We start from the raw sequence: 14036 nt of genomic DNA on the forward strand, positions 1-14036 counted from the left end.
TTTTTTATTACTTTTTAAGAAGTTGAGTTATGGGAAAAATGGGTATAAAAAGTCCAAATGTTCTTACACGAATAATTATAAAAGTGATTTTGGATTATGCATATAAGATGTAAACGTTTCACCGATGTAATACTAAAAACTAAAGAATTATCTATAATAATAAAAATAAAAAAGTAAAAACTATTGACTAAAAAATTTAAGAAATAGTAATAGAGCTTGAAAGAAAAGAAGTTTGAAAAATACGAGAGAAAAAGTGGTAAAAGAAAATTTTTTGATGTTTTATTTTTCATGTAAGGGTTCTTTTTGTTCTTTTCCTACTCCATTTTATCCTAAAACTCAACTTTTTAAAAAACAATCCCAAAAACCTGTAATCTTCTTAAAATTGGTCTTTTTTGTAATTCATTTTCAAGTCCGGACTCAAAGACTTTTGAGATGGTTTTTGAAAATGAAGAGTTTTAGGACAATAAGATGGTGAAATATCCAAATTATCCTCAATAAAAAGAATGCTAAAATAGGTCATTTTCCTCCCACTTCCTCCATCTTCACGTTTTCCATTCTCAAATCTCTTACGCGTAGGTGACTTTGTCGAACAACGATGGTAGGTTTTAGACGGTGATGACAAGGCTTTAGACGGCAACGGCGAGCTTCAGACGATGACGATGAGGCTTCAGATGACGACGATGACAGCGAGGTTTATAAAGATTTTCACACAACTTATGGGTTTTTTTTTTCTATTTTACTTTGAGAAACATTTTTCCATTCTATATGCAATTAGGGATTTGAGGATACAAAAGCTCCTATGTATGCAACTTGTATACACAAATTTAATCCTAAGTTTTGCTTTTGTTTACCTAACAACAAACAAAAAGTGAATGAGTTTTCTAAATCACTTATTCTTTTGGAACCTCTGAACTACCTATGTTCATCATTTTTTCATTTTTTGTTTCAGTGGCGAGATGCAACAAACATTATTCTAAATCTAATATTCATATTCGTATTTCGTTTAGGCGTTAGTGGTGCGGCCATTGCGCATGTTATATTGCATAAAGCTTTATTTATATGTTGATTAAATTACACAACATATGGAGATTTTTCTTCCTGCTGTTCTTGCGTTTACTTTTTATTTTGTAGATATCTAATTGCACTTATTCTTTTTTGGAGGGACAAGTTGATCTCTTACCTCCTAGTATCAAACATCTTCAATTTAGTCGGCTTTAGAAAAATGGTAAATGTGAGATTCATGTCACATATTGGAAAATCACAAGTTTCTTAATCTCATATGAATCAAATTGTAAATTATTTTTCTTTGATCAATATCAACTTAGCCAAAAAAGATTGTGTTACCAAATTACATGTTATATAGATCTAACATCTATGCTTGCCAGGGGAAAAAAAGAATCTTGACTAGTCGAAAATGTAAAATTTAAGTTCTGTTTTATTACCTCTTTGTATTCACCTCTAACAATTATCTGGGAGTCTCAATGCCAAAACCAAATAATGGTGAACTATGATAAATACCATTGGTTATGCTTTATTAGTTGAAATTAAATTCTAGAATTATACCATGAAATCTTCAATCTAAAGTCTAGTATATTATAGTAAATAGTGTTCACTTTTCTACGGTAGGATTCTAAAGTTTGGTATTTTGCAGTAACGACAGCGAGGTTTAAAGGTTTTCTAGTCTACATCTACTTCAACTTTTTATGTAGCATGCATTAGGATTATTTAGTCTTGCCCTAATGAAAATAGTGCACATTGTTCCTTTTCATGACTTGATTCTTTTTGTCTCTTTTGTAGGATTTAGAGAAAGTTATTGGTCATAAAATCTCAAGTTCACGCTACAAAAAATATCAAGTTGATCATTAAAAAAAAGTAAGTGATGTACATTGTTAGTTTAGTTTTTGTACATATTTTTAGGTTGGCTTAAGAGTTAAAGTGATACTTAGGAACTTTTTAGGTTGTTTTGAGAGTTAAAATGTGACTTAGACACTTTTAGCAATCTATCTATGTGGTTTTTAGAGTTGGGATGTAGCACTTTTTAAGAGGTTGGGAGTGAAATTGTTACTTAAGCCTTTTAGGTTGTTGAGATTTAAAAAGTGTCGTTTAAGCAATTTTTGGGTGCTTTGTTAGCCATAGTGACATGTACTTCTTGTTCCAAAATGTGGTAAGATAGCTTAACTCAAAATTTTTAAAGAATGCATTGAGTTGGATCTAATTTTATTTGTTTTACTCTACACATTTTTGTTTTGCAGTATGCTCAAATAATGTACTCAGCTTCTCACCTCTCAGTCTTCATCGAAGGTTCGTCAGCGAGTAGTAACTCAACATGATCCTAAGGAAATGGGGTGATTGGTGGCTACAAAAGAGTCGTTGTGGGTCATCACAAAGATCACAATACCAATATACCAATAGACAACCTGTTGGATTTGATATACACTATTGGGGATGTTTTGTTTATGGTCACGTTTTGTTTATCTAATGAAATTGTATCAACTTCATTTTGTGTTCATTTGTGTACCAAGTTTTAGTTTTTTTTAATATTTATATGTTAGTTGTATAAAATAAGTTGGAAACTATTAATTATATCTAGTTGTGATAATGCAAATTTCAAGTTAAATTTTTTTTTGAGTCAATTACAGGTTGCGTATCCGGGTCCCAATGACCCAGATTTTGATTTTTTTTTAGCATAAAACTTCTTTTATTTTATTTTTGGCAATTTTGAAATGCATAGTGAAAGTTTGAAATGTGCAAAATATGTGCGAGATGTGTGCGAGATAAAACATAAGGATTAAAGAAACTTACTAAACATGCATAAAAACACTCTAAATGGCTTAGGAGGTATAGCAATTTAATTTCGAAATGCATAGTGAAAGTTTGGAATGTGCGAGATGTGTGCGAGATGCGTGTGAAATGTGTGCGAGATGTGTGTGAGATAAGACATAAAGGCATAAGAGACTTACTAAACATGCATAGAAACAATCCAAATGGCTTATGAGGGTAGCAATTTGATTTTGAAACGCATAGTGAAGATTTGGAATGTGCGAGATGTGTGTGAGATAAAAAATAAAGGCCTAAGAAACTTACTAAGCATGCAAAAAAAAAAAAAAAATCCAAATGGCATAGAAGGGGTAGCAATTTGATTTCAAAACACATAGTGAAAGTTTGGAATGTAAGAGATGTGTGTGAGATGTATGCGAGATGTGTGTGAGATAAAACATAAAGGCCTAAAAGACTTAGTAAACATGCATAAAAGCAATCCAAATGACTTAGGAGGGGGTAGCAATTTGATTTCAAAATGCATAGTGAAAGTTTGGAATGTGCGAGATGTGTGCGAGATGTATGCGAGATAAAACATAAAGGCCTAAGAGACTTACTAAATAAGCATAAAAACAATCCAAATGGCTTAAGAGGGGTAGCAATTTGATTTCAAAACGCATAGTGAAAGTTTGGAATGTGCGAAATGTGTGCGAGATGTGTGAGATGTGTGCGAGATAAAACATAAAGGCCTAAGAGACTTACTAAACATGCTTAAAAACAATCCAATTGGCTTAGGAGGGGTAGCAATTTGATTTCGAAATGCATAGTAAAAGTTTAAAATGTGTGAGATGTGTGTGAGATGTATGTGAGATGTGTGCAAGATAAAACATAACAATTTATGTGCTCTTCTTTCCTCAACTATATGTGCAATTGCGTCTTACACTCATTTGACAAAGATCACAATTTTAAATTCAACTTATAATGTACTCAATAGGGATTAAATATCAACATAAAAAATAAAATCAGTTTTCAATAAATTAATTAGCTACTTTAATTGAATTATTCACACAAAAGATAAAATCGTGGATTTTCAATCAACTTATGGACAATTCTCATTTAAATCAATAAAGAGAGTTGAGATTAATTGCTTGAGTCTGTTGATGAATGGAGAGATGAAAACAGATTTAATTTGTAAAGAAGAAACATAAAGTTCCATAAACGGTGAATCCTAACATAAATGAGAAAGTGGAATCTATTTGATGACAAAATTCAATTTTGTTTTATATCATCTAAAAGGGTGAGAAGTTGATGATGATGATTTGCAAATGGAGCATTGGTTCTTCAACCTCAACCACTATTGAATGCATGTTACGTGATACTTGTGCTCACATTGCAGTCTGCCAACTTCATTTCCACTTACATATTCTTCCTGCAAAAGAGCATTTTTTTTTGCAAAAAGATTTAATTTTCACTGGCATACCAGAGGGTAAGGAGCATCATTCTCATGACTTCCCTTCGATATGTTTCCACTAAATCAACTCATCTCCTTCACATCATTATGTATAAAGACAACTCCTTTCTGATAGAAAACAAAGAAAGCCATTATGTCCTACAGAGTAAAATAACTTTACAGACTTTGTGTCTTCTACTGTGAAAGATCTTTTAAGGTAGGGAGCCTCTCTCCAATTTTAAGTCAAAGGTACAAACAGTTTATAGAAACATAGTTTTTCAGAAGAAATATCGATAAGATGAGTTTCTCCGCTAAAATGCCATAAAGTTTAGATTTTCTTCAAAAAGCAACACATGCTGGATGCTAATGATCTCATGATATACATTTACAAGTCAGCCAAGAGTTCTACTATGATATTGTAAATTTTGTAACAAGAAAGAAAGGTACTATATAAGTAAACAAAACCTATTGTTTTAAAAATAATAATGTTAATAATAATAGAAAAATATTCTTGGCTAACTTGCAATGAGGAAATTAGATGGAGGAATATAAAAGGAAACAAAAACACCCGTTGGGCATCATAAAAAAAATCTTATCTAATTAAAGAAAGAATAACGTGAGTGGTTAACAAGGACATGATAGATAGAATGTATACACATGGACAAGATAAAAGTCTCGATGCTTACCCTGTCCAATCAAAATGGAGAAGTTTTGGTGTTCTTACCTGCCCTTTCTTCAAGCAATATAACCAACCTTCGCTTGCAAGATCTGAATTATGTTCCCCAGAATTACCAGTCCCTATTGAGGATAGTTTTGTTTTTAAATGTACTACTTTGTGAGTGCTCCAAGAGGCCTTGAAACAATCCTTAAAACTGTTGAGATAGGAAACTTCATAAATATATCAACATGATTTCAACGCTTAACAAATATTTTATCCAAATCATCAAATGATCATCTAATATAGATACAATTGTGACAAAAATTAAGTGATTCTTCATTTTCTACTATTGATAAGTCGGTAACCTTGTGTATTAATTAAACGCCAAGAGTCTTAACGTATTAAAAAAGTTTAGGTTTAAGTTTCAATGTCATACAATTACATGTCCAAGTTTTAATGTGCGTCAAGATATATGTCAGACTACTAATGTAATGACCCAACTTTTCGAACGAAGCTGAGATCATTACTTACTGCTAGATTCATAGTAAAACGCACAAACTCATAAAAAGACTTATTTACGATTCATTATAATCCTTCAATACATTAGAAAAACAGTTTTAGGCCCTATTTTAAATAACTTTCCAAAAGTTCCAACACATAATCCATGAAGTCATCAAAATAAGACAGGAAAACAATTGTTCTAACCATGACTCCATTTAATAAGTAAAAAGAAACAGAAACAATAAATACGTTCAGCGGAAGCATAAAAAAACTAGACATGTCCATATGGCCTTCACGTATCCTTCTTGCCTCTCGCCGGTTTGCCCCTCTCGTTACCTTTTTCCTGAAAAAGTTAAAGAGTAAAGGGTAAGTATAAAAATATACCCAGTAAGGGACCCACTACTGGGCCCGTTAGGGTAATAACAGTTAGCTTCCTATTAAGGGGTACCCTACATAAACAGTCTAGTGGTTTCGTAGAATGCACACATCAATCAGTCTAGTGATCTCGTCGGATGCACATATCAGTCTCGTGATCCCAAAGGATGCACATATCAGTCTAGTGATCTCGAAGGATGCACATATTAATCTCGTGATCCCAAAGGATACACATATCAGTCTAGTGATCCCGAAGGATGCACATATCAGTTTCGTGATCCCGAAGGACACCGTGCCTGTAAGGTACACTACCCCATAGATAAAGCTAACCGTTACCCCTCAGTCCCTTCTTAACCATCTACAACAGTCACATCACAACGTCGCTCAAGCTAACAGTTCAGTTCATAAGCTTAGTCAGTCAGACAGTTTAGGTTTAGTCAACAGTCTCATCAGTCGCTATACATAAATCTGATCCACGCAATACCGTCACCTTTTCTAAATCCAATCAATGAATCAATCATCTCTAGGTAAATACACCTAATAATCATTTTGTCTCAGTTTAAACGCTAGCACAATTACAAATAAACTATATTATGCATAACGTCCCTATTATGCTTAACGTTCTCATTCAATCTACAGTATAGTCCATCAGTGAAATACACAGTCTACACATGAGGTTCCCGAACCCTAGTCCATCAACTACATAACTCAATAATGAGCAGCCAACAACATTCTTCAACTATACATAACATCAAGATTTTCATAATCTAACGACATTACTATTTCGGTTAACAGCACGACCCATCAATATAACTATATCACACGGGACATCTGAGCGTCCGTACTCCATCAGCAGAACAACTCATCAACATATATATATATATATATATATATATGCTACAACTAACAATCATGTCACCAAGTGCATACTAGTGATGTTTCTAAGCATATGTGCATCAGTCAATTAAGTGCATTCGCTATTTTGCAACCCTCATTTGAGTTACTACTTATTCCCCTAACAATTTAACTCGAAGAAGATAAGTAAACCGTGCATCACGCCTATGTTCAGTTTGCAACACGGTTCATCAGTATATACGACACATTATAGTCCAGAACCCACACTCCATCAACAGCACAGCCCGACTGGATGCACAGACTACACATAACCGCTCAAACATCACTACTCCATTAACAGTACAACCATCAGTATGTATAACTGCATATAACAGCCAAGTCATTTATACTCTACCAATAATGTAACCCATCAATATAGATGATATATATATATATATATATATATATATATATATATATATATATATAAACCACTCATAACGGTCCAAACATCTAAACTCAAACGACGGCACAACCCATCATTATAACTGGGCTACACATAGTAGTCATGATGTTTATACTCAGTCAAAAACATAACTTGGCAATACTTTTTGGTTTATACAAACAATCGAACAGTACAGTCATTATATTATAATTCTCATATCAGTCAATACGAGCCAATCTAAAATTGAGTCCAGTAGTAGAAGTCTCTTACCTGAAGTTTAGCTACAATCCTTGTTTGGTTCAACGTCCAAAGGAATCCACCTAAGTAAAGGAGAGTTGGCTACAACTACACTTGCCGTAACAGCCCAGAACTTGCGCGTCACCTTGTTAACACCTTCAGTTCAACATTTTAATTCGACATTTAAACTCACATTGACTATTGAAAACGTTAGAAATTCCTCACATTGTCCTTACCAAAACTCACAGGGACTCAGCATGGATAGAACGACTTACGCGACTCGGTGAATCGAGAGATTGGCTTGGAAAAATAGCTCGACTCGGCTTGGCTCTCGGCTCGCGGCTCAGTCCTCGGCTCGATTCTGTCCCCGGCTTGCAGCTTGGTTTGATTCAGCTCGCGGCTCGCAGTTTGGTTCGACTTAGGTCGGCTTGGTCAGCTCGGAGGACTCGTTGGCAGCTGCTTGGCGAAACGATGCGGCAGAAGGCGGTTGGGCATGGACAAACACGACCGAATGAGGTTAAAGGGCGGCCGACGAGGCTCAGTTGAGGTCAGAGACAGCCGGCAGTTGACAGACGAGTGATAGAAGAAAGAGAACCGGAGACGCGACGCCAAACGCTCCATCACGCGGTTGCCGACTTTCAACAGAGACAAATCTAGCCAACGGACGAGGGGATGCACGGTAGTGGCGACTGGCCTCATCGGACAATGCACGGGAGAAGATTGGAGTGTCGCAGCGATAGCTTGAGCGGACGAGAACGGGACGACGGCGAGGAGGAGCTTCAACATGCGGCAGCTACCGGTGGGGGCGTCGAAGAACCGCAGCTGCTGGTCGACATTGAATGGAGAAGAAGAAGAAGAAGATTGAGGAAGGTGAGGCAGATAGCTTGCACGGGCGAAGGAAGGAGGAAAAGACACAGGGGGGTTGGCAGCGCGTGCGGGAGAGGGGTGTTTTAGGGTTTTTTTTAATATATATATATATATATATATTTATATATATATATATATTGAAATTAAATAATAATAATAATAATATAATTAATAATAATAATAATATAATTTTTATTATATTTTTATTATATTATTTTATATCATATTATATTATTAAAAACTTACACCGTTCATTTTCTTTTTTTTTTTCTTTTCTCTTCCAAACCAAACAAAATTTAACACCAAAAATTTTAAATTCCCGAAAATTAACATAAAAATGTTAAAAATTACCTCGAAATTTTGGGGTATTACAACTAATTAATAAGTTCTCAAACTCACATGACGTAAACAAATAAGTCTCCACTAATGGTTTCTTCAATCCACTTCATTCATATTACATGCTCCTTAACATATTTTAAAGAAAAATCATAAAATAAAAGGTTGACATGCTTGATTGATTTAACTAATAAGTAATATCCAAGAAACATTTTGATCTAGAAGTAGTTGGTTGTGACCACAAAACAGAAAGCAGCACTAAAATGAGGAAGTTTCAGATCCATACACTTCGGATACTTTATGGAAATGCATGCTCCATTTTTCACTGTTGTCTCACCTACGTGCACGGGAAGAGAGATTTACACTAGTTGCGAAGAAAAAGCCGTGATGAGAGATTTACATTATGACTGCCACAAAAAAGCATGCTCTAACATCCCAACGAAAAGAATACGGAAAGGCAACCTACACAAGAGTAAAGGAGAAGAAATGCAACGTACACTGTGGCCTCACCGGAGTAGAGGAGAAGACAGCACCTGAGTAGAAGAGAAGAAATGAAGCGAGAAAGTTCAATTTTTCCTTCACTATGCGAAGAGAACGAACGTGAAAATGGTTTTTTTTTTATTTATGTTGAAAAAAGGGAAGGAAAAATTAATTAGGGGAAATTTGGATATTTCACCACCTTATTTGTCCTAAAACTCTTCATTTTAAAAAATCATCCCAAAAGTCTTTGAGCCCCAAAATTTTATCTTGTTTTTGGCAATTTCCAAAGATTTTTCTTATTAGGCTCGAATTTATTTATGTTTAAATTAAAAGCTTATTACTTATGTTTACGATTAAGTTTCTATTTTATGTATACTTGGTGTTTAAGTTTTAAAAAATGTCTATTGATTCTATAGGTTAAAGTTAACTTATACCTTGAATCTTTCTGACTTAGACATTAGGGTGTGTAGCTTGCACCACATTGGTATGCAGTCATTCTCTTTGCTTGTAGACAAGCTATCTTTCCTGTAATACAAATTTACCGTTACGATCACCCTATGGTTAGTCAACCATCTCTGATCAAATTTTGGCATCAATAGTTGACAGTGTCTATGTAGAAGAATAGTCAAGAACGAGCTTTTAGAGATTTTTTTCAAAATGAGTCAAAGGTTTATGAGCATGAATTTTGGCAAAAAAAAAACAAGAAATGCCACCATTGATAAATTTACACTAGAAGAAATCTGGTCTTTAATGTCGGGTGGAAAAAATGAAAAATAAGCTTTAATGTCGGTTTTCAAAAGGCGGATGTTTAATGTCGGTTTTAAACCGACATTAAAGCTTTATCTTTAATGTCGGTTTCAAATCGACATTAAACATCATGTTTTTTAGAACCGACATTAAAGGTCTTTTTTATTTTATTTTTTATTTTTTTAATTTTGTAAAAAGTTGAATTTTTCTCTCTCTTACTTTACTCTTTTCTCCTTTCTTCTCTACCAAACCCTAGACTTTACTCTTTTCTCCTTTCTTCTCTACCAAACCCTACGAAAGAAGGTTTTCTCTCAACATTTCTTCCCTTTCTTCCTTTCTCAATCTCATCACTTTCTAATCTCCCCTTGGCTTCCAGTCAAAACCTTCATATTCCCCACCTTCACCATCGCTGCCGTGAAATCCGCCTTCCAGAGGCTCCGATTACTCCGATACTGTCTCACCGTCGCTGCCGTCAATGGCTCCGACTACTCTGATACTGTCTCATCGTCAATGGGTCATCTTCCATCTCCATCATCGTCGCTGCCGATACTGTCTCGCCGATACTGTCTTACCGTCTCATAAAACTGGACATCAAGCAAATTCGGTCCTAACTAATCCGCCCCTCGTCGTATTCCGATCTGATTCTACTTTCTATACACCTGAAATCTGTTTCCGACCGCCCAGATCTCAGATTCGTTGTTCTTACGAATTTAGTTGGTGGCTTTCTTGTTCGTGGCTTGGATTTCATCTCGCATTTCCTTTGATTCTCGAGTTGTTCTCATCGGATTTTTCATTTTCAGGTTTCGAGAAAGGTGTTAGAGGTTAGATTTCTTAATTTTTACTCGTTAACTCTCTGTTTTGGATGATGATGATAATCGCTGGCGGTTATTCAGAATTGATGTTTTTCTGATGCTTTTATTTTATTTTTTTTCGTTTTGATGAATTTAGGTTTTTTTGAAGTTTAGATACACTTAGATGGCCAGGTACCAAGTGGCGAAATCTTCAAGTGAATTATGGAGAATTGTTTTAAGTCCAACCCTTTTCTTTTTCTTTATTGAGTGTTGATGTCTTTCTCCACTTCTCAGTTTGACAATTTTTCTCACATATAGAGTGGGATGAGCCGGGATGTTGCAATAAGCAGAACAAAGTTAGTTTATGAGAAATAGAAACTCCAAAAAGATAATACGTTGTTTGATGCTTCTTTTGTTATGGTATGTTGTTTAATTTGTTTGTAGATGGTAAATTGTTGGATAATAATTTGTATGGGATCCTCAACAAAATTTAAGCTTAAAAAGTTCGTCCACTTTTATTTATTTTCATTCAATATAGCTCAAACTGTTTTGCATTGTTTTCTAGTTTCTCATCCAATTTCATTTATCAATTCACTTAAGCTGATTGTCGAGTAGTTTTTCACCCCTATACGAAAATGTTGCCATTTATATCTTATAGATGTACATTATCACTTCTTATTTTTTCTTAGTTCACTCTTAAGGCAATCGGACCACATATTCTCAACAGTTTGAGGAATTGTATTAAGTTTTTTTGGGATTTTTGAAGTTTGAGGACTCATTCTCCAAGTGTTTGACTTGGTTTTCAAAATACATTGGAAATGGCACATATTTTCCTTCTTAGTCTGGGAGCTTTAGAATATGAAATAATTTTCGACCAATCAAGTTACTTTAAAGCTACCAAAGCCAAATTATCAATTTCCTGCTACTAGAAATGTATTTTGTCATGTAAGAAACTGGGCAATAAACACCTGAATCCACATATGAGAATAATCAGCGAGGTTATTGTATAACAGGCTCCAGGTCCTTCACGCTACAGCCTGCAAAGCTTCCAGATTCACTTCATTCCAAAGAAAATAACACCAGCTGAAGCAAAAAATGATTTTAAGGCCATCTGGTCAATACTTCTTAAACTTCTAGGAATCACCAGTAGGTTTCGTCTTGAAGGGACTACTTATGTATTGAAGGATGCTATCCTTTATGCTGCCTCCTTTTTTACCCATTGTTGTTTGTAGTTATTTATTCACATCAGTCACTTGTTTAAGATATGTAAATTCTAATTGCTTTGGCCTTCGTGCTTGAGTACAGGGTTTCTAAAGGAGTGAGAGAACTTCCTGGAAACTTCCAATCTGCCACTAGCAATGTTCCCTCAGGAAAAACCCTTATGTATTTTGGTTTGTTTCTAGCAACTGGGGTTTTCTTTATTTTCATTGCATTTACAATGTTCCTTCCTGTCATGGTTCTGATGCCTCAAAAGTTTGCCATCTGCTTTACGCTTGGATGTTGCTTCATCATTGGATCCTTTTTTGCTCTCAAGGGTCCAAAGAATCAGCTTGCACATATGTTCTCAAAAGAGGTATGCTTGATATTTCTTTCATTACATTTCTATCAAAACCCTCTCGATATTTTAGCTGATTCGCTTCTGTTATTTGTTCCTTTGTTTCATGATGCAGAGACTTCCTTTTACAGTGATCTTTATTGGTAGTATGTTGGGCACCTTATATGTTTCCATGGGCCTCCACAGCTATATTCTGTCAGTTTTCTTCTCTGTATTACAGGTATTTAAACAAAATACCTTATCTTTCTTCATTATTGTGCAAACTTTTATTCCCATCATCCAGTTAGTATCTCTCTACTTTAGATTAGTGATGTAATTAATTTTAATTAGTTTTCTTAATTGTTAAGGTTTAGTTTCCCAATTGTCTCAGTTAAAGGTTTATTTTCCTTTTCAGTTTCCTAATTGTCTTGTTTAATTTCCTTTTTAGTTTCTTAATTGTCTTAGTTAAAGATTTAGTTTCCTTTTTAGTTTTAGGTTTGTAACCTATGGAATTAGGCTATAAAAAGGCATCTTCTCCGTCCTTTTCTATTCATTCAATAATTGAAGTATTTTTTAAAAGAAACAAATTTACCAAGATTTAAAGTATTAGTTTAGGGTCCTTGAACTTTAAAAAGCATCTCATAGGTTTGTGAACTTTTAATTTATTGTCAAAGTCCCGTTGGTGATGGAGCTGGCCCTGACACTGTGGAGAGTGGCCAAAGTGTACTTGTTGCTGCTGGTGCCGGAGATACCAACATTTGTGGTGGTATTGTTCAGTTGTATTGGGAAAGGATTCTGGGACGAAGCTTAGATTTAAATGGCCAAGTTCGTCAAATTGCCCTCAAGGTAAAAAGTTCTGGATTATGATTCTACTAGAAAGCTGTCTGTGACAACCATCTTAACCTGGACGACTTTTTTGTGGATACTTTAATGTGAATGTATTTCCAGGCCATAGTAAGCTTGTGGGTTGGTGTTGTGATTAGTAGCTGGTGCAATTTCATAACTGTCTTGTATGTTGGTAAGTGTTTATAGATTTTGCTTCTCAAAACATTTACATCTTTAATTTCTTTGATGATATCATTTACCTATAACCACTAAAGAGATTTAGAGTGTTTTTGGTTGATTTAGATATTTGATATCATTTAGATATTTGTACAATAGTGTTCTTTGAGCGTTCCGATATTATATGTAGATAACAATTGTTTTTGTCGTGCTTGATTGAATGTAGATAACTGTATATTTTTCCATGTCATTTTCTACTAGAGGAGGATGATAAGTTTCTAGATAAGGTTTGAGCTACAGTTCAGGAAGAGGAATGTCAAGCCTTTGCTGCATTTGGTGCCTGTTTCCAATATTAATAATTGTTTGAAGAAGCATTTTCGAGACCTTTAAAATGTCGTGATCTTTGAATTTATATAATTCTGTTTGGTTGCAATTAATTTTACAAGCGTGTTTTCATTGTTGGTGGAATCAGACTTGAATAATATGGGATTTATGTGCTTTAAGATATGAATGGGATTTATTGTTGCTTTAAGATATGAATGGGATTTATGTGCAAGTGCTAATAGCATTTTCATTGTTGCTGGAATCAGACTTGAATAATATGGTTTCCTACGGAATGTGACTTGTAGTTTCAAGTTTGTAGTTAATTTCACTTGTTGGATTCAATGTTGGTTTATAAAAAATGGACAATAATACAACAATTAAATAAATATAAATTTCTAAAAATGGACAAAAACAAGCCTTTGATGTCGGTTTTAAACTAACATTATTGGCCTCTTTAATGTCGGTTTTAAAACGACATCATAGCCCAATCGACATTAAAGGGCTTCAATAACACTATCAAAGATGTCGGTTTAAAACCGACATTAAAGGGCTTCAATAACACTATCAAAGATGTCGGTTGAAAACCGACATTAAAGAGGCCTTTAATGTCGTTTTTAAACCGACATTAAAGTCCAACCGACATTAAAGGCCTTTAATAACGCTCGCAAAGATGTTGGTTGTCAAGTGACATTAAAGCC

General features: G+C 34.6%; 1 protein-coding gene and 2 long non-coding RNA genes across 3 annotated transcripts; all 3 read left to right on the forward strand.

Moving 5' to 3' along the window:
* Positions 1-93: 93 nt before the first annotated feature.
* LOC127151668 (uncharacterized) lies at positions 94-2453 on the forward strand. Its single transcript, XR_007824729.1, has 3 exons — positions 94-691; positions 1798-1872; positions 2253-2453. It is a non-coding gene; the product is annotated as an uncharacterized LOC127151668 (long non-coding RNA).
* Positions 2454-7962: 5509 nt separating this feature from the next.
* Positions 7963-12349, forward strand: LOC127143845 (uncharacterized). Its single transcript, XM_051079088.1, has 3 exons — positions 7963-8127; positions 11779-12051; positions 12149-12349. Exons 1-3 carry the CDS (start codon positions 7963-7965, stop codon positions 12347-12349), a joined length of 639 nt encoding a protein of 212 aa, XP_050935045.1.
* A 374-nt stretch (positions 12350-12723) lies between these two features.
* Positions 12724-13592, forward strand: LOC127151717 (uncharacterized). Its single transcript, XR_007824854.1, has 2 exons — positions 12724-12858; positions 12961-13592. It is a non-coding gene; the product is annotated as an uncharacterized LOC127151717 (long non-coding RNA).
* The last annotated feature ends 444 nt before the right edge of the window (positions 13593-14036 follow it).

Source organism: Cucumis melo, chromosome 11 (genome assembly GCF_025177605.1).
Source record: "Cucumis melo cultivar AY chromosome 11, USDA_Cmelo_AY_1.0, whole genome shotgun sequence".
NCBI classification, from domain to species: domain Eukaryota; kingdom Viridiplantae; phylum Streptophyta; class Magnoliopsida; order Cucurbitales; family Cucurbitaceae; genus Cucumis; species Cucumis melo.

Bases quoted from the DNA above. Each gene is read 5' to 3' on its own strand.
- LOC127143845 (XM_051079088.1), top strand. From the start codon at position 7,963: ATGCACGGGAGAAGATTGGAGTGTCGCAGCGATAGCTTGAGCGGACGA. The intron at 8,128-11,778 runs GTGAGGCAGATA...TTCGTGCTTGAG, and splicing joins GAAGAAGAAGATTGAGGAAG to TACAGGGTTTCTAAAGGAGT. The intron at 12,052-12,148 runs GTATGCTTGATA...TTCATGATGCAG, and splicing joins CACATATGTTCTCAAAAGAG to AGACTTCCTTTTACAGTGAT.